General features: G+C 49.2%; 2 protein-coding genes across 11 annotated transcripts in view; one reads left to right on the top strand and one right to left on the bottom strand.

Annotated features, from left to right (window-relative positions):
* DRC3 (dynein regulatory complex subunit 3) overlaps positions 1–5,089 on the bottom strand; it is a 34,561-nt gene extending 29,472 nt beyond the window's left edge. For 2 of the 6 annotated variants that reach the window (XR_005783976.1, XM_040453025.1), the window contains exons 1-3: positions 4,946–5,087; positions 4,135–4,296; positions 959–1,123 (exon numbers count right to left, since the gene is read on the bottom strand). Coding sequence is in view for 5 of the 6 variants with exons in the window: in XM_040453025.1 (XP_040308959.1) it covers positions 959–1,118 (160 nt within the window). In the remaining variant the exon portion in view is untranslated. Of the gene's footprint in view, positions 1–958; positions 1,124–4,134; positions 4,297–4,945 lie in introns of all 6 variants that reach the window. The other 4 variants (XM_040453024.1, XM_040453022.1, XM_040453021.1 and 1 more) reach the window with 4 other exon arrangements.
* A 431-nt stretch (positions 5,090–5,520) lies between these two features.
* The window catches only part of TOM1L2 (target of myb1 like 2 membrane trafficking protein), a 120,993-nt gene continuing 104,134 nt past the window's right edge, over positions 5,521–22,379 (top strand). For all 5 annotated transcript variants that reach the window (XM_040453020.1, XM_040453015.1, XM_040453014.1 and 2 more), the window contains exon 1: positions 5,521–5,662. In XM_040453020.1, coding sequence (XP_040308954.1) covers positions 5,611–5,662 — 52 coding nt within the window. In that variant the 5' untranslated portion in view covers positions 5,521–5,610. The remainder of the gene's footprint in view (positions 5,663–22,379) is intronic.

Raw genomic sequence — 22,379 nt, 5'->3', positions numbered from 1 at the left:
CTAAAGCCCCCTCTGGTGACAGCCATTCTGCAGTCCCTTCGCCCCTCCCACCGCTGAGGTGGCCGGGCCCAGGGTCCCTTCCTGCTCTGGGTGGTCAGCCGTGGAGGCCATGCTCTGGGGAGGCCTGTGGGTTCATGAGGCTTGGGCCAGGGCTGTGCCTGCCTTGCCCACTGCTGTGTCCCCGTGGTCCGCCCCAGACGGGCTGAGGCAGGGCCTCAGTAATTCCCCTGTGGTCTCCTGGATGTCCCGGCAGGCCAGCACAGAACCCCAGGACAGAGCAGGAACGTGAAGCAGCCCGGGTCACTGCTGTGGAGCCACCCGCACAATACACGCAGCACCCTGCCCGCCTCTCTCGCTTCCTGTCGCACCCCCTCTGTCCTGAGCCGCTGGCCTTCTCGAGCGAACACACTGTGCGTGTGTTACCTCACTTTCTCCTCCTAACCAGAGCTTGAGACATGGACTATCATCTTCCCATTTTACAGAAGGGGACACGGAGGCACTAAGGACCTGTCTTCCCACGAGGCTGTCCTCCTGCTCCTGAGGCGCCTCTCCTGCTTCCTGCCCCCAGCGCACATCCTCCTCCGCCCCATGGCTTCTTCCTGGCTGCGTGGGACCACCCTTCTGGGTTCCACCTGCCAGGGACCCCGCTCCAAGAATTCCATGTGGGATCTGTGACGGAAGCAGCGGGGCCTTTGGGTTCATTTAGAGTTGGAGTGGGAGAATTTTATCTTTTTCCCTATTATTCAGAATCAGCAGTGCCGTGGATATTCAAATGCGAATGATACTCAGTATTAACTTTTCAAACACTCTCTGCCATTCCTATGCCTTCTAACCCACGCGGGCCCGCCCGCTGATGTGGGTCCCATGATCCTGGACTCTGCGTGGAGTTCTGGGGCAGAGAAGCCAGGGGCGGGGCGCTGGGCCGCCTGGTGGCCCCAGCCCAGCCCAGGATACGCACTTTGGAAGTCCAGCCGCAGTGAAAGCACATCCTTGAAGAGGATGCCCTCCTGCCTGGCCAGCTGCCCAGCCTCGTCCCGTGGGCCCTGTTCTCCCACAGCCAGCTTGAGCATGTCCTCGTCCATCACTCTTGGCTCCACTGAGTCGTACAGCCAGTTCATTTTCCCTAAAAAACACCACGTGCCTCCTCCACAATCTGCTCCTTCCTTTGTTTGAAGACAGGGTTTGGCTGGGGTCTTTTTAAGGAGCACGGTGACAGTCACGGATGCTCTGAGGCTGCCCCCATCCCGGTCCGTGGCCCGCCACACTGAGAGGCTAGTACGTTTGCACTAAGGCTTCTCCAGGCCTTTTCCAGCAACCGTCTGTACCCGTCCTGCCTGGCACCCATCTGCAGGGGTGCACCCCTTGGTCCCACAACCATGGCTGTGACCCTACCCCCACCCCGGGGACTGGTGGTCCACACCGGTCTCTTCAGCCTTGGGAGCTCAGCTGCCCTTATGGCCACGGCCGTCAAAGCCTCTGGCTTTCCTCACCCACTGTTACTCAGTGTCTTGCCACCAACCGCTGACCATGATCCTTGGCAGCTCCAGCCAGGCATAGCAGTCGGTGGCTCCCCTTCTGAGAGACTCGTCCCCATCAGGCAGTGGTATCCGTACTCCCCCCATCTCACCACAAGCCGCCCAGTGCATGGATATTGGCAGACACTGACCTATGCTGGCCATTCGTATTCTCCCGCTGAGGAATGTGAACTTGGGGCAGTGGGATGAAAGCCTCATCAGAGCTGCCTGTGTGAGCTGGGGAGGAACTGGGGGGGCCATGGGCTGGCCAGACGTGTGGTTAAGCGGAGATAACAAGAGGGGGGTGAGGCAGATGGACAGAGAGAAACAGAGACGGGAACCTGGGTGATCCAGAAAATAAGACAGAAGGGCGGACAGACTGACAGTCTTTGCTGGCTGTCCCACCCCTAGTGTCCCTAATTCCAGGCCCTGTGAGAGTTTCCTGACTCCTCACATTAAATCCTCTTTTAGTTAAACTGACACCAGTAGGTTTCTTTTTTTTTCAATTTATTTTTGAGAGAGATAAAGTGGGAAAGGGGCCAGATGAGGGGCTTGAACTCATGAGCCATGAGATCATGACCCGAGTCCAAGTCGACACTTAAACAACTGAGCCACCCAGGCGCCCCTAGGTTTCCACTGCTAGTGGGCCAAAGGGATCTGGCTGAGACTCTGCAGGCAAACGGGGGATCTGTGGAGTTGGTCAGTCGTAGGCTGACCCTGGGCTGCTGTTCCTGGCTGGACGGAGCCATGGTCCTGGGAAGCCTGGGCACCCCAACCTCATTCTCATCATTATCAACATCCAGAAGGGTTGGACCCTGCAGGAAGGCACCCCCTATTGGAAGCTCCCAGATTCTGCCTCCTGAACCCTCTGGAAACTCAGTCCTCCCTTCTTCTTTCCACTCCTGTGTCTCTCCTCCCTGCTGGCTTCACCATCTACCTTCACCCTCTTGTGTCCCCAGCACCCAGGCCTCCTCCCTGATGCTGGGCAGTCCCTGTATTATTCCACTGAGTGCTGCTGGAGAGACTCCCGGTGTTGGGCTGATGGTGTTCACTGCAAACTGGGGTGGGCCGGGCAATCCTGCCACCTGGTCTTAGAGACTGCCACTGCCCACTGCCCTCATCGGTCCTCTCCCACCATCCGCTTGGATGCAGCTTATGTAAATATGCATCTTCCATTTCTGGGCTGTCCGTGATCAAATGTTCCTGTGCCTTTAACTCTCGTGCATCCTTCCCTTCTGCTCCTTAGGGCCCGTCTCCACCCCCCCCCCCCCCCCCCCCCCCCCCCCCGCACTAACCCCCACCCCCCACTCCCCTTCTCCACCTGCGCCTTCCATCTTCCCCTCTCCAGGCTCTCAATGCTGGCTCCAACTCCTTAGGGTGAATGAATCAACTCCCAAAGACGTTTCTAGTCCTCCCCCTCTTTCCATCTCCCCAGTCTTTTGAAACAATTTTTTCTAAGACTTCCTATAACCTGACACCAGCTTGCCTTTGGGGAAATTTTAATGTGCTGGATTTGGCAGATGTTACCTGCAAAGTGTTTGTGCGTTTTCAAAGAAAAATGCCGTACTCTGGGAAATGCTTCTTAATTCCGATTTCAAAACTCTGACTGAATTCTCATCACTCCCACCTCATCTAGGCCTGGCACCTGGGAAGGATCAGGCTTGCTTTCAGTCAAGCCCACAGTCACTCCGCAGCGTGGAACGGTTATGAGGCACAATCTTTGTTAAGCACACGAGGACAGGATTTGGAACTTGAGCGTGCATCCTTCGGCAACTAACCTCACCTGTCTAAGCCCTTGATTTCCCATCTGTAAAAATGGATAATTCCTCCCTCCTACATTTGTTTAAGAGCGTGTGTGTAGCCCACACATGTGTAATGAATTCACATTTTTATTCACAGCTACTACAAGCTGTGAATAAAACAGATCTCCTTCCCTCTGTTTCAGATGTGAATCAGATAATCATACATTTAATTACAAACCATGGCAAGTTTGTAGATGTAGGGAACTAGGACAGCATACATCAGGGGCACCTGACCTGGCCAGGGGAGACAGGGCCGAGATCTGAAGGATGGGTAGGAAAGGAGGAATAGGGAACCGCACAGTGAGGGCCCTGAGGTGGGAGAGAATGAGACATGTCACTTTCGGGCTGAAGGGGTGCAAGGTCGAAGAGGCCTACAGGAGTTTATTATCTTAGGATCCCTGGGAAGCTCCTGGGGCTTAATAAGGGCAGTGATGTGAACAGCTTTCAATTTTAAGAAGCCCACTCTGGCTACAGTACAGAGAACTGCAAGGGCAGTGGTGGTCACATTAAAGGGAACTTAATTTACAGGTAGGACTAATCAGCTGCAGTTTCCAGATGAGGAAATGGAAGCTAGTTGGAAAGGCTGAGTAATATGCCTAATACATCTATATGGTATACGGCGGAGGCCGGAGAGCAGGATTCCAGAGCCTACTTCCTTAATCCTGACTCAATCGTACCCAGGGCACTGTGGATTTTCATTGTCACAGGGCACATTGTTTCTCACAGCTGTTCTGGCTCGGGGTGGAGGCCCCACCGCTCCTCCCCTAAGGGGATTTTAGCAATAATTTACCACCCAACCTGGGTTCCTGTTGACTTGCCTGACAATGGTGTTGTTGGTGAAGGCCAGAGGCAGGAGATGGGAAAAGCAGCAGCGAGTTTTACACCACTGTCAATGGAGCAGCCTCCTCACGGAGAAACCAAACCAGAGTTGTCCAGTGGAACAAGAACTTGGGATCATTTGAATCTGAAAAACAAAGCCCCTATCGGCCATGGGTTAATAAGAAAAATCAACTGTTTACCGAGTGCTTACTGGGTACTAAGTGCACATTCATTACTTGATTACATGTCGGCTCTGGAAGCCATTGGAGAAAGGAGTCCTAATTCTCTAATTTCCCAGGTAGGGAAACCGAAGCCTGGGAGGGGAAGGAAATTGTCCAAAGTCATACAGTGAACTGCTGACAAGAGGCAGACAAGGAACTCGGGTAACTGTATCCCAAGCCAAAATACTTTATACAGCACCACGGTAAAGAATAAAAATAAAGAAGAGACACAATTTTATGACAGTGAAGAGGTCGGATATGAGGGTTAAACACCTGAAGAAGTTATCAATGGACCGGGTAACTTTCGATAAAAGAGATCAGGCCAGGAAGCGCGGGGTGGAACCCCTAAAAATCTCTTTGGGCCCTGCTCCCCCAGGGAAATGCTTCCTTAGCGTTTTTCTCTCATCCAAAGGCTGGAAGCCCAGGGTCTCAGCGCGGCGGTAAGTGGCGGACAGAGAACCTCTGTGCTTATTTTATAGGTGAGGAGCGCCGGGCCGACTCCCAGAGAAAAAAGGTCAGAGGAAAGCTTTAAGTCGGGGTTCTGTCTGCCCACGCGAGACCTCCCGCACTCTCAGGTCCAGGGTCTCACCGTCTGAAGCGCCGGCTACCGGACTGGTTCCACGCAGCAGATGCTTCGCTCGGTTGCTAAGGGAACCAAGCGCGGCCAGTCGGTTGCTAAGGGGAAGTCTCGAGGTAGACATCCTGGGTGAAAGTTGACGGTCACGTGACAGCATTTCTTGGGTGGGGAAATACTCCTACCACCAACCAGCAGTAGAAAAAACAAATGTTTTTCCAATCAGCGCCTTCTATGGGCAGGGATATTAGTAGCCCCGCCTCTCCCCCCGCCACCTATTGGAGTGATTGACTCTCCTCTTGACCAATAATAGTAAGGATTCACTAGATTGCCCAACATATAGATGAATCAAAATACACAGACTCCCGTTCGGGGGCGGGCCAGGGGAGGTGCCGCTACGCCTGACGGAGATTCCTGTGACCTAGCTCGCCGCTCCGCCCAATCGGACGCCGCGGGGTAGGTGGGGCTTCGCGAGGGAGGTGTGGGGGCCAATCGGAGAAGGGCTTGGCAGGCGTTACCCAATAGGGACGCGACAAGGGGTGGGGTCAGGGGCCGGGCGTTCGGCGTTCGAGAGGGTGGGGCGGGGGCAAGTGTCAGTCAGGTCGGGAGCGCGGCGGGGGACAGCGGATACCCGGGCGGCTGACAGGGGGCCCGGGCCACTGCCGTGTTGTCCGCTCAAGATGGAGTTCCTCCTGGGGAACCCGTTCAGCACCCCGGTGGGGCAGTGCCTCGGTAAGGCCGCGCGAAGGGTGGGCAATCTGGGTGGGCGGCGGCGGTGGACGGGGCTGGTGAGGACCGCGGGCCTCTGCCGGGCACCGGTGCCACCTCACCGGCGTGCCGGGCATCCTTGCCGTCGGGCCTCTGCCCACGGGCTGTCTGCGCCTGCTCACGGCGCCGGTGCCGCCCTGCCAGGCGGCTCCCCGAGGCCCAACTGGGACTCGGAGATGCTCCGCGCGTCCCTCCGGATCAGGGCCCAGCCCTTCCTGGCTGATAGAGGTGGTGCTGGCTGCTGGTCGGCTTACCTCCTCGCCTACTAGGAGATGCCAGTGAGTGCGTCCTCATCCAGGCTGACAGTGTCGCTGCCACTGCCGGCAGAACCTAGTTCTCCCACACCCTTCTTCCTCCATCCCTGTCCCTCTTTTCAGTACCAGCAGCCCTCACACCGGGCACCCTCCCAGAGAATACTGCCTGCTCCGAGACTTTCTAATTAGAATTGCAACTCAGCTAGGCTGTAGGAGGGACTGGGATTGTGGGGAAGTGTTCCTAGAGGGTGATTATCTTGGCGTGGGGATGGCATGCCTGACTGCCTCTGGGAAAGAAGGGAGCCTGCGTTATTTAATGATGAGAGCCCTGGACTGGGAATCATGAAACCTGGGCTTCGGTAGGGTCTTTGCCAATGACTTTCCCTGTATGACCTTGTGCGAGTCACTGCTCTTTCTGGTTTGACATTTTCCGTATCACTGCTCTTTGTGGTTCGAGGGTTTTGGAGGTGAGATATGGTAGGTCCCTTCAAGTTCTCAAGTTTTAATATTCTTTATAGTAGTCTCTGCACATTGACTATTGCTTCCCTGCTCTGTTAAGTTTGCCCAAAGCTGAAGTCTATTGGTGACAATGCAGAGAGAGGGGTACTGTGCAGCACCTGTTAATCCTATATGGGGGCTCTGGACACCTAGAAAAGGGCACCAGAGGTGACCAGTATCCTGGGTAAGGAAAGCCCAAGGCTAGGTAAAAGAACACCAGAATGGCCCCCCTGTATGGGATTTCTTTACTTAAAAGGCAACTTGCCTTTTCACCCAAGGCAGGAACTTAAGCCAAGTGATTAGTTGAGAATGTTGATTGGTTTCTTTTAAAACCGGGTTCCTCCTAGTTGGTGGAAGGACTGGTAAAACGTCTTTTATGAGCCGGACCTTTCCTGTCCTTGTGGGCCTGGCTGGTTTTGTCAGTAGTGATTTGATTATTTCCTGCTTCACTTACGATTTTCCAGTTTACTTATCAGCCTTTGGCGGGGTATGTGAAGTTACTGAGGCCTCTCCTGGCGGCTGACTGGCATTTTGGAGCCTTTCTTTTCTCTGTAGTATAAGGTCTTTGGTGAGGGATGATGGACACTGGGCCCTGGAAGAGTCTCTTCCCACCTTTATGGACTACGATGTCTATCTAGATGTTCTTCATTTCCTTTCCTCAGGGGCTCTTTCACTTGCAGCCATATTCCAAAACCTCATTTCTCACTTGGGTATTGAATTACAGCAAGTTACTGGAGGGACCTGGCGAACTTGGAAGGATTTTTTTTTTTTTCCTCCTTCCTTTACAGTAGGAAGTTCTACACCTTCAAACTGCCAAGGTAATTGATAAGGGGTAGAAGTTAAAGGACATTTAAAAATCTACAAATATTAGGGCTATAGGGGTACATAGGGAATGGAAAGAGCATGATCCTTCTGTCAGGAAGGCCTAAGTTGAATTTTACCTTACCCATTTGTTGGCTGTGTGACCCTTCTGAACCTTAGTTTGCTGATAGAGAAAGAGAGAGAGTGAGTCATACAGAGTAGTACAGTTTAAGTGAGATAATGGATATAAAACACTTAGCGTGGTATCTGGGACATAGTAGAGGCTCAATAAATCATAGCTGTCACTGTTAATAACAGAATAGTTAAGTTCAGGTTGAATTTGCTATCTGGAAAGGATATGTAGGACAACTGGCCCATCTGTGACCTGTGACCAGGTCCCAGATCCACCAGCCCTTGTAAAAGACGCTTGAACATAAAGAGAGCAGAGCCTCCTCATTGCCAGTTAGCCAACAGGCAAGGCCTAGCTAATTTTCACAGTTCAGATAAGTAATTAGAGGACGGAATGAGGTTCTAGTATATATTCTGTGCTGTTGGAGCAAAGCATAAAAGTGATTTTCATGACATTTAGTGTTGTTAGTATTCTTTTGAAAGTATTGCCAGGTGGCTGATGGGAGGGAGGGGATACAGAAATAAAACAACAAAGCTGGTGATTAACAGCAGCAGTTATAGCTTACAGGAAGCAATTCTACAGCCGTTACTTGCTTCTTAGGGCCACTCTGCAGTGTAAGCTTTATTGTCCTTCCCACTTTAGAGATAGGGAAACTGAGGCTCGGGGGAGTAAAGAAAGCCACTGGTCAACTGGTAAAAGGGAGAGCTGGGGTTTCATAGCCGTCCTGGTCCTCAAGGGATTGATTTATGGCATGAAGCGAGAGAGCACAGATGCACAGAATAATGATCACTAACAGAAGGCCACTCCATAGTTAAGTGTTCAGCGGAGTACTGGGGATTTTCAGTGCTCTTAGGAGTCCAAAAGAATTCATAAGAGCCGGGGAGATGAGACTGGCTTCGTTCGGCCCGAGAGCTGCTCACGATGGTGGGTGGGAATTAGGGAAGAGGACACCCCATGTGCGGGGAAGGGTACATGAGGCAGGGAGCGGGGTGTGAGCACATCTGTGTTCACCAGTCTGAGTGGAAAAGACGTGGCTTTGGGGAACAGTGGCAAGTTGGGTTTGGGCCCAGGGTGAAGCCTTGTTTTGGGGGTGGGGGTAACATCAAAGATAACATTCTTTCTCTGACTTCAACTTTCAGTCTTCTCTGGTCCTCAGGTTACCCACTCATGAAATAATACCTCTCAACAGCTGCGTGGGGCTTGTACAGAAAGAATCCTATCCGTTTTGTTCAGTAGGCCTTTTGAGTCCCTGTGGGTGCCAGGCTCTGGGCTACACATATTTACAAGCTGCTCTCAGGGAGCTTTCAGTTGAGGTAACATGTTCACCAAAGGTGTGGTGGAACTGCAAAGCATTAGGCTTGTAGTCTGAGGGCTTGATAATTAGTATTTTTATCATTGTTTTTGGTGGTTTTATATCTTTATTTGACAGTCTGGTTCTCACCCACATTAACTGTACATTTTGGAAAGTGGTGATAGGTACGTAGTGGAGAATGTGCATAGCTGGTTTGGTGACCCTTCATGTTTATTACACTTTCTGGACAACCCTGCAAGGTTTCGGCATGGGCCTTTCCTTGTGCCTTTGGCCCAGACAGCTTCGTTGAGCCTGATGTCCGTGCACTCATCTGGGAGTTTTGGAGTTCCCATCTCCTTCGTGGCAAATTTCTGGATCTTTTTGAGGGCCTGAGGGGCACTCTTCCTGAAACCCACCGCATGGATGCACTTGAGAAAGTTGATGGTGTGTTTTCTGGTCACTGCCTCGTTGATGGCAGAATGGCCCTTCTCACCACCCTGCTTTGTGGGAGCTGTTCTGCTGGGTCCAGATTGGAAAGGGGTAGGATAATTATTATTTTATGCCTGGGGCCTCACATGGACATTGTAAGCTGGTGCTATTTGAATGCACGGATAAGTCCCCATTCGGACATAGTCACCTGTGTATACTTGTTTCCATCCTACCTGTCCTTCTAGAAGGTGGTTCCCTAGTAGAATGCATGGTTTAGAGCAGAATGAGCAGTAGTACAAGGAACTAAGAAGTGTGGAGGAAGAAAAAATACTTTTATTTCTGGATTTTCTCCTCTGAAACAAATTTCCTAAGGTTACTGTATTTTTTATTAAAAATTTTTGTTTCAACATTTATTCATTTTTTGAGAGACAGAGACCGTGTGAGCTGGGGGAGGGACAGAGGGAGGGAGAAAAAGAAGCCAAAGCAGGCTCTAGGCCCAGAGCTGTTATTAGCACAGTGCCCGACGCGGGGCTCAAACTCAAAGTGTGGGATCATGCCCGGGGTTGAAGTCAGACCCTTACCCAACTGAGCCAACCAGGTGCCCCGGTTACTGTCTTTAAAAAAAAATTTTTTTTAATGTTTGTTTATTTTCAAGAGAGAGCATGCATAAGCAAGCGGGGGAGGGGCAGAGAGCTAGAGAGAGAGAGAGAGAGAGAGAGAGAGAATCTGAAGCAAGCTCCAGGCTCAGAGCTGTCAGCACAGAGCCCGGTGCTGGGCTTGAATTCACAAACCGTGAGATCATGACCTGGACCAAAGTTGGACGCTAAACCAAATGAGCCACCCAGGTGCCCCAGGAAGATTTCTGTCATAATCTAAACCCTCCATGACCGCTGGGGGGGTTGGATGTCCTATACCAGGAGTTCCCCAAGTCAGGTCCATGATGCTCTGCAAGAGTTGACAGTTCCTTTTACTGGCTGGAGAACGTTTTCAGATTATTCTTTTTCTAAGAGTGAAGTTTGGAATCATTTAAATTAAAAGACTAGTGAGTAGTTAATTCTGATGGGAATATTGTGGGGGGGGGGTGAGGTGGTTCAGGGAGGACCATCTATTCTCTTCCTGGTTCAGCTTTCATAAACAGGTAAGAAGCAGATACTCTGTTGCAGAGTTTGTGCTTATAGGTTGGATGGTGTTAGACACAAACAGCCTCCTAGTGCCCTGGGAATGCTAGGCGTTTGACAGCCTGGGGGTTTGTTCCAAGAAGAATTAGTTATCCCTCAGATTGCTATTGTGCTCTGCAATTTCCCAAGCCCTTTTGACTCCTTTTGACTGAAAGGAGCTTAAAACCATTAAGCACCTACTGTATGCAAATTCTGTTCGAGGGATTGCATTTAATCCCAATAGCGTTTTAATGGTCTCAGTGTTATTGCTGGTGTTTAATGGTCTCAGTGTTTTGCCTACAAGGAAGCTGAGGTTTAAGAGCCTTGTGTGAGAGATTGGTGCCAGAGTTAAGCCTGGAATCCACTCCTGATCCAGTCAGTGCTCATTTTGTGCTGCCATGTTGCTTCTTGTTCTTCAGGTCTCATGATTCATGGTCCGTAGAATCACCTGGAGGGCTTGTTAAAACAGATTGCTGGGTCTTACTCTTGGAGTTTCTGATTCACTAGGTGCAGGCTGCGGCCTAGCATTCTACATTTCTGAGTTCCCAAGAGATGCTAATGCTGCAGCTCGTCCAGGGACCACACTTTTGAGAACCGTTGCTCTACATGAAAAGTTCTGAAAAGTTCTGCTTCCTTAATCTTTTCTTTATCTTTCTTCAAATGGTAAATATGGGTTTTCTTATGGACAGACCATAAGTGGGATCATTTAGAAATTGGTCATTCATTCAGTGGTTCTATCTTGCCTCTGTGTATGTATCAAGCTGAGCATTTACCAGGATGCTCCGTTTAGTAAGGGAGTGAAGACAAGTACCTAAATCAGATATGGTAAAAAGGGGTGGCATTAGACTGGACAGATAAATGAAGTAGGAGAGTGGAGGATGGAAGGGCTTATTACCTCCAGTAGTAACACCAATAGCCAAAGGCTTACTGTGTGCTGGAGACTGAAGTGGTCACTTTCAGTGCCTTGCAGTCCTATGATCCGTCCACACAACAATACCATGAGGGAGGTACTGTTATTGTCTACATTTTGCAGACGGGGACCCCGAAGCAAAGAGAAGGTCACACAACTAGGGAAGGGAGCTGGGGTGGAACTCCCCAGCATTCTGGCTCCAGAGCTGGTGGCCTGTTATGTTGTGCTGCCCTCAGCAAGGGAGGGGTGAGGAGGAACACCTTAGGAAGGAAGGAAGAACTCTGGAAAACTCAGGAGGTGGTGGCTGCTGAGCAGGGCTTTGATGGACGGGTGGAAATGGAGGAGGCTAGGGGGCTCTCTTGGCAAAGACAGCAAGCAGCTTGAGCACAGGCTGATGTTGAGGGGGGACGTGCATAATACCATGGGTTCTATTGGCCTAGCAAGGGAGTGTGGCGGAAGGTGAGACTGGAAAGGTAGGGTTAGGCCTGAGGGTAGGGGGCTTCAAAGGTTGGCCAGATAGTTTGGGCTCTTTCATTAGTGGCACTGGGGAGCCAGGAAGAACATCTAGGGAGGGGAGTAGCATGGGTATCATTACAGAGGCGGGGAGATTTCCCCTTGGCAATCACCAAAGGTCATTCTTGTCTCTTACCACCAAAGCCCCTATGTGCGCAGGGCAGGGGTCCTACAGGGATGTCAGTAGCAGTCACTGCTAATTCCTCCTAGGTTTGGGGTATGGCCCTCCTTATGAGCCCCCATCAGAGAGGAGAAGTGCTGGGGCAGGTTGCTGGGCCACGGGAGGAAATCTGGGGTTCTGAGAGCATTTGTCCTTAACTGCCAGACAGCTTATAAAACACCAGTCAGTCCTGTGGTGAGGGTCAGCGTCTCCTTGTCCTGCCCTGCTTTCCATGTGCAAGACCAAGGAGCTAAGGCACTCACAGGGCTTTGCTGAAGGTGTTGTCATTGCTAGAGTGGACTATTTGGGATATAAAAAATTCTTACAGAATTGCGTTTTTAATTTATTTTTAAATTTTTTTTTCAACGTTTTTATTTATTTTTGGGACAGAGAGAGACAGAGCATGAACGGGGGAGGGGCAGAGAGAGAGGGAGACACAGAATCGGAAACAGGCTCCAGGCTCTGAGCCATCAGCCCAGAGCCCGACGCGGGGCTCGAACTCCCGGACCGCGAGATCGTGACCTGGCTGAAGTCGGACGCTTAACCGACTGCGCCACCCAGGCGCCCCAGAATTGCGTTTTTTAAAGAACAGTGCTTATCCATGTAGAAAATTTGAAAAATGTACAAAAAATGCAAAGGAGAAAAAAAAACGACCATGATATGTTTTCTTAGAAACTCATTGAGATTCTTCTCATTTCATGTAATAAGTGGAATACTTGTATATTTCACCCTGTTTGCTCATGCCTTGGAGGTGCAACATTGTATAAATACTCTTGTGTATTGCTGTGTAATTTACTTGTTTTTCTTGGAGGGGGGTGGATGTAGAGTGAGGAAGAGTGTAAACACAGTGCCCAGAGGAGTTTCAGTTAAGGGTTATTGTTCTTGACCTAGCAGATAAATCACTCAGAAATTTAGGCTAACCTAGTAGTCTGAAAAGATATAAATAACATTCAGGCTTGCTTTTTTTTTTTTTTTTTTTTTTTGTGGTGACCCACCTTGTTGTGGCTAGGAGAGGGGCCGTTAAAAACCATTTTCAGGGTCGCCTGGGCGACCTAAGTGTCCGATTTAGGCTTAGGTCATGATCTCACGGTTTGTGAGTTGGAGCCCTGCATCAGGCTGTGTGCTGGCAGTGCAGAGCCTGCTTGGGATTCTCTGTCCCTCCCCCACCTCTCTCAAATAAAACTAAAAATAAATAAATAAATAAGTAAACACCATTTTCAGACTTGGTGCTTATTTTAGTGCTCCGGCTAAATGTTGCTGATTTTCTAGTTAGTGTGCCTGCTGTCTGGCATCACCTGCCTCCTCCTCCAGGAAGTTTTCCTAGGCCGCCCTGCTTATGGTGCTGAATCTCTTTTCTGAACTCAACAGTGTTTGTTATTTGCTTTGGGTCTTCCCTCACCTATAAAAAAGCCTATTACTTACTATCCAGGTTTTTGTGAAGATGAAATGTGAGAATGAGAATAAAGTCTCTAGTACAATGTCCTGCACTCAACTAATAGACTAATATACACAGACCTGTTGATTCATTTCGTCCTGCCTGGTGCAGTTTCCTGAGGTTATTTATTTTCTGTCTCCTCACGTGTTTTATTCCCTTATTTTCTGAATGAGACTGGAGCCTCCCTTAGGCAGGATGCCTTTCTATTTCTTTGTGACCTTCACAGAATGTGGCAGAATACACTCTGCATAGTTACTCCAAAGTTTCCTATCAATCTTATTTAGCATCTTTCAGAGCTCAAAATATTGGGCATCATTTACTGATCCTCCAGCGTCTTCTAGGCATCCTGTGACACACGTTAGCTTGTTACAATACTATTTTCTCTGAAAACTCCATTAAGTCAGTGGTATGATCTCCATTTTACAGAGAAGGAATGGCTTAGAGGAGAGGAGCGGAGAAACTTGCCCAAGGTTCAGGGGATCAAGCTCCAAGGCTTGTATTCCCAGGGCCTTGTAGATTGCAAGCTTGGTCTGTTTCCATTTAGACAAGGACGGGCCTTAACTGATTGCATGTGGGAGTTCCGGAAGCTAGCATAGTCCCATCAAGGAATTCTAGAGCAATGTGGACACCGCTGTCCTGTCTTCGTTCTCTTCCAAAATTTGACACTTTTTGTTTTAGATTCGAGTTAGTCCTGTCTCTGTCTCTGGTGTGACTGGCCCGTGTGAGGCCATTGACTATTCTAATATTCACTTCCCTGATCCATAAACAGGGAAGGGAGGTGTGTATGTGACGAGAATACCTGCTCTGTGGTGTCTTACGGGGTAAGAGGATCAACGAGATACCTTACGTAAAAAGCAAAACGTGGTGTTAACGTTAGAGCTCCTTCTATGCATCAGACTAAATGTTCCATGAGGGCATCTGTTTTTGTTTGTACTTATTTTTTGATTTGCTTCTAAAAATTGGGGTAAAATATATCTAACATAGACTTCATCATTCTGACCATTAAAATAAAGTTCAGTGACATTTAAGTACATTCACATTGGCACTCAGCCATCACCGCCATCCATCTCCAGAACTTCCTTCGTTCTGCCTAACTGAAACTCTGGACGCATTGATAGCTCTCCTCTCTCCCCACCTCCAGCCCCTGGTGGTAACTATTCCACTTTATGTCTCTGACTGTGACTACTCACGGTACCCTCACATAAGTGGGTCTTTTTGTGACCGACTTATTTCATTTAGCGTAATGGCATTAAGATTGCTTCACGCGGAAGTATGTTTCAGAATCTCCTTTCTTTTTGAGGCTCAGAGTATCCCATTATATGTATCTACCGTATTTTATTTATCCACTCCTGCATCTTTGGATACTTGGGCTGCTTCTGCCTTTTGGTTACTGTGAACAACGCTGCTGTGAACACGGGTGTGCAGATACCCATTCGTGTCCCTGCTTCCAGTTGTTTCAGATATATATACCTAGAGGAAGAATTACTGGATCGCAAGGTAATTCTGTTTTTGATATTTTGAGGAAGACCTGCCATACTGTTTGCCACAGCGGTTGTACCCTTTTACATTTCTACCAGCAGGGCAGAGGGCCCCGATTTCTCCACGCCATCGCCAGAACTTGTTATTTATTTTATTATTATTTTTTTTAATGGTAGCTATCTTACTTGGTGAAGCGATCTCTCGTTTCAGTTTTTATTTGCGTTTCCCTAATCATTAGTGACAATGAGCATTTTCTCATGTGCTTATGGGCCATTTGTGTATCTTTGGAGAAAGTCTGTCCAAATCCTTTGCTTGTTTTTTTAATCAGGTGGTTTTTTTGTGGTGATTGTTGCTGAGGTCTAGGACCTTTCTCGATACGTTGGATATTAATAGTAGCTACGTGATTTGCAAATAATTGTCTCCCATTCTGTGGGTTGCCTTTTTCCTCTGTTGTTCGGGTCCTCAGAGGCACAAAAGTTTGTAATTTTGATGAAATCCAGTTTTTTTTTCTTTTGTTGCCTGTGGTGTCGTGCCCTGATTTTTCAGGAGAGTCTAACACATGCCTTGAAAACCAGAACAATGACGCCAGCACTGCTGGTCAGCATGACTCTTCACCAGGAACTGGGCTAAGTACCTTACACGCATCATTTCCTCTCATCCTCACAGCAGCTCTGCGAGGCAGGTGCCATCATTCACATTTTCTAGAGCAGGGAACCCAGGCTTAACAATTAAGTACCTTCCCCAAGGTCTGTGGATAATAAGTGGCAGAGCAGGGACTTGAACCCAAGTCTGTGGACTTGAGAGTCTGTGCACTCCAGAGCCAGTGCTCGTTACCACTAAACTGGAGAGCTCAGTAACTATTTGTGATTGAATGAATGAACACCTGAATGAACTTGGCAGCTGAAAATCTGACAGTAGCTCTCCCCAATTCAGATGTGCCTTCGTGTTAGAAATTATTCACCAAGTTCAATCTTAGTGTTTCAGTGCACAAGTGTCTGCATCCTTCCAGCACGTTTTCTGAGAGTTCTATTAAAGGATGTGCTTTTTTAAAAAAAAAAATTTTAATGTTTATTTTTGACAGAGAGAGAGAGAGAGACAGCATGAGCAGGGGAGGGGCAGAGAGAGAGGGAGACACAGAATCCGAAGCAGGCTCCAGGCTCTGAGCTGTCAGCACAGAGCCCGACGTGGGGCTCGAACTCATAGACCGCGAGATCAGGACCTGAGCCGAAGTCGGACGCTCAACTGACTGAGCCCCCCAGGCACCCCAAAGGATGTGCTTTCTTACAACTCAGTGAGGCTCTTCTTGCTCATGAAAGATCTGTGTATACCCACGTATTTACTTTCTCTTTGGATTTACTTTTCTCTTTGGATTAGTTTTAGAACTGCGGTGCTGGAAGGTGGGGGGAGAGGGGATTTAAGCAGATGTTAAGTTGTCTAACTGACCAACTTGCCTTTGAGACGTTACCAGCTGCTGTTTTAATCATTCATGAAGCACCAGCCTTGTAGTCTGGAAGGCACGTCAAAAATTCTGTTTCAGGTTTTGGTTTAAAATCGAGTGTAATGGAGAGAGACGGATTCCTTCATCTCCAAGAATCGGGCTGCACATCTTTGAGAGCTGGGGACAAGGACGGAGCCCTGTAATAGGACGCTGTTGAGTTTTTTTTTGCCACTTCTCAAAGGAGAAACCACACAGAGTTCTGGCACGTCATTAGTCAAAATAGGAAATGAGGCCTGAGAAATGATGTTGCTTGGCGTTGGGAAGCAGAATTTGCTAGTGGCTTCCAGAGAGTGAGAATCCCTCGTGTTAACTCTGTAAATTCTTAATCCAGGAATTCAAAGACTCATTGAATTCAAGCTAGAGGAGCATTAGCAGCATTCGGTCCAACCCCCCCTCATTTTTACAGGTGAGGAAACTGAGGCCCAGGGAAAGTGGGTCTGTGACACCAACTCAGTGTCCTACAATTCAGTTCTGACCTACCTGGAGTTGTTGCAGATGCTGCTGGTTGAGGGCTCAGTCCGTCCCCAACTAGGACCCCGGTCCCAAGTTCCAGGCTGCCACCTGTCCTTCACGGCTGGCTATAAATTGAGGGTTCCCATGGCCCCCTCCTCAGGTTCAGGAATTTGCTAGAAAGGCTCACAAAATACAGGAAGATACTTTACTTACGTTTATTGTAAAGGATTCGACTCAAGAACAGCCAACTGGAAGAGACGCACGGGACAAAGTATGAGGGGAAGGGGCGCAGAGGGCCGTGCCCTCTCTGGGTGCACCGTCCTCCCCACACCGCAGGGTCTTCGCTAACTCGGAAGCTCCTTGAACCACGTCATGTAGGCGCCTTTGGTTAAGTCATTGGCCACTGGTGATGAATTCCTTTTCCAGCCCCTCTCTCATCCTGGAGGTTGGCGGGGGTGAAAGTTCCCAGTCCTCTGATGCCTGATCTTCCTGGTGTCCGGCCCCCATCGTGAAGCCGTCCAGGGGCCCCAGCCAACTTGTCATCCCATTGTCATACAAAAGACACTCTTAGCACTCCGGAGATTCCAAGGGTCTTGGGGAGCCGTGTGCCAGGAACTAGGGACAGAGATCAAATATGTATTGCCTACTGTATGAAAGTGACTTGCCGGGGCGCCTGGGTGGCGCAGTCGGTTAAGCGTCCGACTTCAGCCAGGTCACGATCTCGCGGTCCGTGAGTTCGAGCCCCGCGTCAGGCTCTGGGCTGATGGCTCGGAGCCTGGAGCCTGTTTCCGATTCTGTGTCTCCCTCTCTTTCTGCCCCTCCCCCGTTCATGCTCTGTCTCTCTCTGTCGCAAAAATAAATAAACGTTGAAAAAAAAAATTAAAAAAAAAAAAAAAGAAAGAAAGAAAGTGACTTGCCAAGGTCCCACGTGAGTCAGTGGTAAAACCGGGAGCTTGTCTTTCCTCTTACCTCAGGGCCCTTTGCCCAGTTACGGATATCTGTATATGGGCAGGGAGGCTAAGGAAAGTAGTAGCAGCCTGCCATTTAATGAAGGGGCAGGTTTTTTTCCCCTAAGATTTTATTTCATCTTTTCTTTTTAAATTTTTAAATGTTTATTTTTGAGAGAGGGAGAGACATACACACACACACACACACACACACACACACACACACACACAGTCTCACAGCGTGAGTGGGGGAGGGGAGAGAAGGGGGGGAGACTCAGAATCTGAAGCAGGCTCCAGGCTCTGAGCTGTCAGCACAGAGCCCGATGCGGGGCTCAAACTCACGAACTGTGAGATCATGACCTGTGCTGAAGTTAGATGCTTCACTGACTGAGCCACCCAGGTGCCTCTATTTTATCTTTTCTTTAATTTTTTTTATTTTTAGATAGCATTCAAGAAGGGGAGAAGGGCAGAGAGAGAGAGAGAGAGAGAGAGAGAGAGAGAGAGAGAATCTCAAGCAGGCTCTGGGCTAAGCATGGCACCCTAACACAGGGCTCGATCCCATGACTGTGAGATCATGACCTGAGCTGAAATCAAGAACCAGACACCCAACTGACTGAGCCACCCAGGCAGCCCAAGATTTTATTTTTAAGTAATCTCTGCACCCAATGTGGGGCTCGAACTCATGACCCTAAGATCAAAATGGCACTTTTCACCTACTGAGCCAGCCAGATGCCCCTGAAAGGCAGTTCTTGACCCAGGCTCATGAAGGCAAATGTTGTTTTTAACGTTTGAAAGCTAATCACACTCACGCATAATTTGGTGGGGGTGACTATTTAGGTTTGAAGGTTGAAATGAAATTAGTTCATAAAATCACCTTTGGTATTTATTCTGTTTCAGCTGCTTTTTCTGGCACCAGTCCAGAATAGACAACCTAACCCCAGGCTAGCCCTTGGGAGGCCTGGCATTGGTCAGCACTTTGCAGCTGATTTGCTGTGTGACTGTGGGTTGGTCATGTCCTACCTGAACTCATTTGGAGAAGGGTGGATTGAACAACAGAGTCTCCAAGTTCATTTTCATGCTGAAAGCTTAAGACCTGAATCAAAGCGGCTTTTAGCTTTTCTTTTCTTTTTTTTTAACTTTATTTATTTTGAAAAATTTTAAATATATTTATTTTTGAGAGAGAGACAGAGACAGAACGTGAGTGGGGAGGGGCAGAAAGAGAGGAAGATACAGAATCTAAAGCAGACTCCGGGCTCTGAACTGTCAGCACAGAGCCTGATGTGGGGCTCGAACTCACAAGCTGTGATATCATGATCTGAGCTGAACTTGGACGCTTAACTGACTGAGCCACCCAGGTGCCCCTATTTGTTTTTAGAGAGAGAGAGAACGTGTGTGGGTGTGAGTAGGGGAGGGGCAGAAAGGGAGGGAGGGGGGGAGAGAGAGAGAGAGAGAGAGAGAGTGTGAGTCAGTCCCAAGCAGGCTCTGCACCATCGGCATGGAGCCTCATGGGGAGCTCGAACTCAAGAACCGTGAGGTCATGCCCTGAGCCGCAGTCAGACACTTAAGCGACTGAGCCAGCCAGGTGCCCCTAGTTTTTCTTAAGTAAGACCGTTAGCCTTCATAGGAGATTCTGATGTCTTGCATCCAACTTATATACGTGTGTGTGGATTTTTTATTTTATGTACGTATTATACACACACACACACACACACACGCAGATTTTGTAACATTTTTCCTTGAGATATAATTTACTTATGGCGAACCGCACAAATCTGAATTGTTAGTTTCAACAAATTCTCGGTTAGTTGTAACCCATACCCTTACTAAGATAAAGACTTTCACCCTCATCCTGGGACATTCTCTGCTGCCCCTACCCAGTCAGCCCTCCCCTCCAACACACCCCTTGCAGAGGTAACCACTGATCTCAGCTCTGTCACCAGAGAGGAGTTCTGCCTGCTCTAGAAGCTTCTATATGTGGAGCTGTACAGTGTGTACTCTTTTGTTTGAACCCCAGTAGTATTTTGAAGAAGTGTTCTGCTTTCTCCTTCAGTCCTAAGAAGTCCTACGCATTCCCTCCAGCTGCTGTCTTGAAAAGTTGCGTGGTCTGGGGTCCTGCCGGTCCCCGTGAGCTCCTGTGCTTTGAGAAGTGAGGGCCCTCTGCCAGTGGGTCACCATATTGCCTGCTGAGTGTGAGGGAAGACACGGAGAGAACAGCTTGGTTTCCAGATACTGGGTTGGGTTTGTTTCTATAATTATTGGTGTCACAGCCTTCCCACTTGTCAACTGGGCAAATTGGATCTACCAGCAGACGAAAGAGACTAACTCTGACACCCGAAAATGTCACTTGTAATGGCACGTTTCTGACAAGGTGCCCGTGAGATACGCTCGTTTCAATCTCATAAATGCTTTTGAACAGAAAGGCAGACTGCTCCAGGGAGCAAGAGCAAAAGGAAGGGAGGGGAAGGGAGGTCCGGAAGGGCCCAGCAGACGGACTGGGGAGCCAGACGGTGATGGAGGTATTGGGGGCCTCTCTTGGCTGTGGAGCCTAGTGTTAGTGGGAGGGGATTTGTGTGTTTGTTTTTTTTTTTCATAATATCTTTAGCCTTTGTTTCCTTTTCTTAGTTTTCACCTCCTCTAACTTAGGCCAGCCCTGGTCGTGCCTGGGCCGTTGCAGATACCTTCCAGCCGGTCTCCTTCATTCCATTCCCCCTCCCTTTCTACACAGTGACCACTCAAAACTTGGGACAAATCTACCAGAACCCTTCTGGAACTCCGTGTCTCCTTGAGAATTAATTCTAAACCTAGGCTGGCATTCAAGGCCTCACTGATAGAGCTTCTTCCTGTCGGCTCTCTCCCGGACCTCTGCGTGCACCCTCCTTCCCTGCACGCCTCACGCTTGCTCTGTGCGTGGCATTGCTTCTCTCTTGTTCATGCTTGAGATCCATCTGTCCTTCAAGACCTGGCTTGGATTCTCCCACTGCCACAAAGCTAGCCCAGAAACTCATGAACTGTGGTGGCGCTTCTGTTTGTTGCTGTGTGTTTAATAATTATGTGACTGTTTTAGTGCACCGTGTAGAGGGGGGTGGGAATTTGAAGTCCAAGTTGAATAATGCCCCGGGCCTGCCCTGAGAGGAGCTTGGTGCACTGGCCCAAAGGGAAGCTTCTGTGTGTGGGGAGAAGGAAGGGAAGGGACCCAGTGTACATGGAGCACCTACGTGACCCAGGAACAGTGCTGGGGCCTCCACTGGTTATCTCATTTAACCCTCTTGACCTTGTGAGTTGGTTGACCTTGTGAGTTGGGCACTTTCACTCCCGAGGTGAGTTTCTCAGAATCACGCAACCAGCAGGACTGAAGCCCAGTGAGGTCTCCAGCAGCCTGTGTGCTTCCTACCCACCTTCCTAGGCTTCTGTGGTGTTGGGGACAGGTCATTGGGTCAGGTGTCGGCTGGCTCCATATCCTATTTGTGTGTATGCTGATGGCTGCGACTTCCCTTCTGGGTTGAGGCCAGGTGATGCTAGGGCTCTGCCCCCGTGTTAGGCCTTGTTTGGGAACTTGTCTGTTCCCCAGATAAATGGTGAACCCCTTTGGGGGGTGGGGACTATGGTTCTTCATCCTCCTGGGGCCAGGGAATGCGGCCTGCCTGCTTGTCTCCATCAGTTTTGGGGAAGAATTCTGAGACCAAATTGCCATTTCCTGATTAATTCATTCCCAAAGGCACAGAACAATTCTGCATACTTTTCAAAAAATGCTATGGTAGGGGTGCCTGCATGGCTCATTTGGTTGGGCATAGGAGTCTTGATTTTGGCTCAGGTCATGATCTCAGGGTTGTGGGATCGAGCCCCACGTCAGGCTCTGTGCTGAGTGTGGAGCCTGCTTAAGATTCTCTCTGTCTCTCTGTCTGTGTCTCTCTCTCTCGGGGTGCCTGGGTGGCTCAGCTGGCTAAGTGTCTGACTCTTGGTTTTGGCTCAGGTCGTGATCTCACGGTTTTGTGAGTTTGAGCCCCGCATTGGGCTCTGCGCTGACAGTGCGGAGCCTGCTTGGGATTCTCTGTCTCCATCTCTCGTCTCTCTCTGCCCCTCCCCAGCTCGCACTGTCTCTGTTTCTCTCAAAAAAAAAAAAAAAAAAAAAAAATTGGGGCACCTGGGTGGCTCACTCGGTTAAGCGTCTGACTTCGGCTCAGGTCATGATCTTGTGGTTTGTGAGTTCCAGCCCCGCAGTCAGGCTCTGTGCTGACAGGTCAGAGCCTGGAGCCTGCTTCGGATTCTGTGTCTCCTCCTTTCTCTGCCCCTCCCATGCTCATGCTCTGTCTCTCTCTGTCTCTTAATAATAAATAAACGTTTAAAAAAATTAAAAATAAAAAGAAACATTAAAAAAAAAACTCTCTCTCTCCCTCTGGCCCTTCCAACTCATGTGCGCCTGCTTGCGTACTCTCTCTCAAAAATAAAAATAAAAAGATTGTGTTAAAGTGCACATAACACATAATTTATCATCTTAGCCATTTTTAAGTGTACTATTCAGTGGCATTAAGTACACGCATTATTGTGCAACCATCACTAACATCCAACTCCAGACCTTTTTCATCCTGCCAAATTAAAACAGTGTACCCACTAAACAACTCCCATTTTCCCCTCTCCCCCTTTGCACCCCCCCCACCCCGCCCCGTTCCCTGACAACTCTGTGTCTGTGAATTTGATGACTCTGAGTACCTCCTATGAATGGAATCGT

This window comes from Herpailurus yagouaroundi, unplaced genomic scaffold (assembly GCF_014898765.1).
Source record: "Herpailurus yagouaroundi ecotype Mexico unplaced genomic scaffold, PumYag 208, whole genome shotgun sequence".
NCBI classification, from domain to species: domain Eukaryota; kingdom Metazoa; phylum Chordata; class Mammalia; order Carnivora; family Felidae; genus Herpailurus; species Herpailurus yagouaroundi.
The sequence above is the reverse complement of the archived record's forward strand: the minus strand, read 5'-3'. Positions and strand labels throughout refer to the sequence as shown.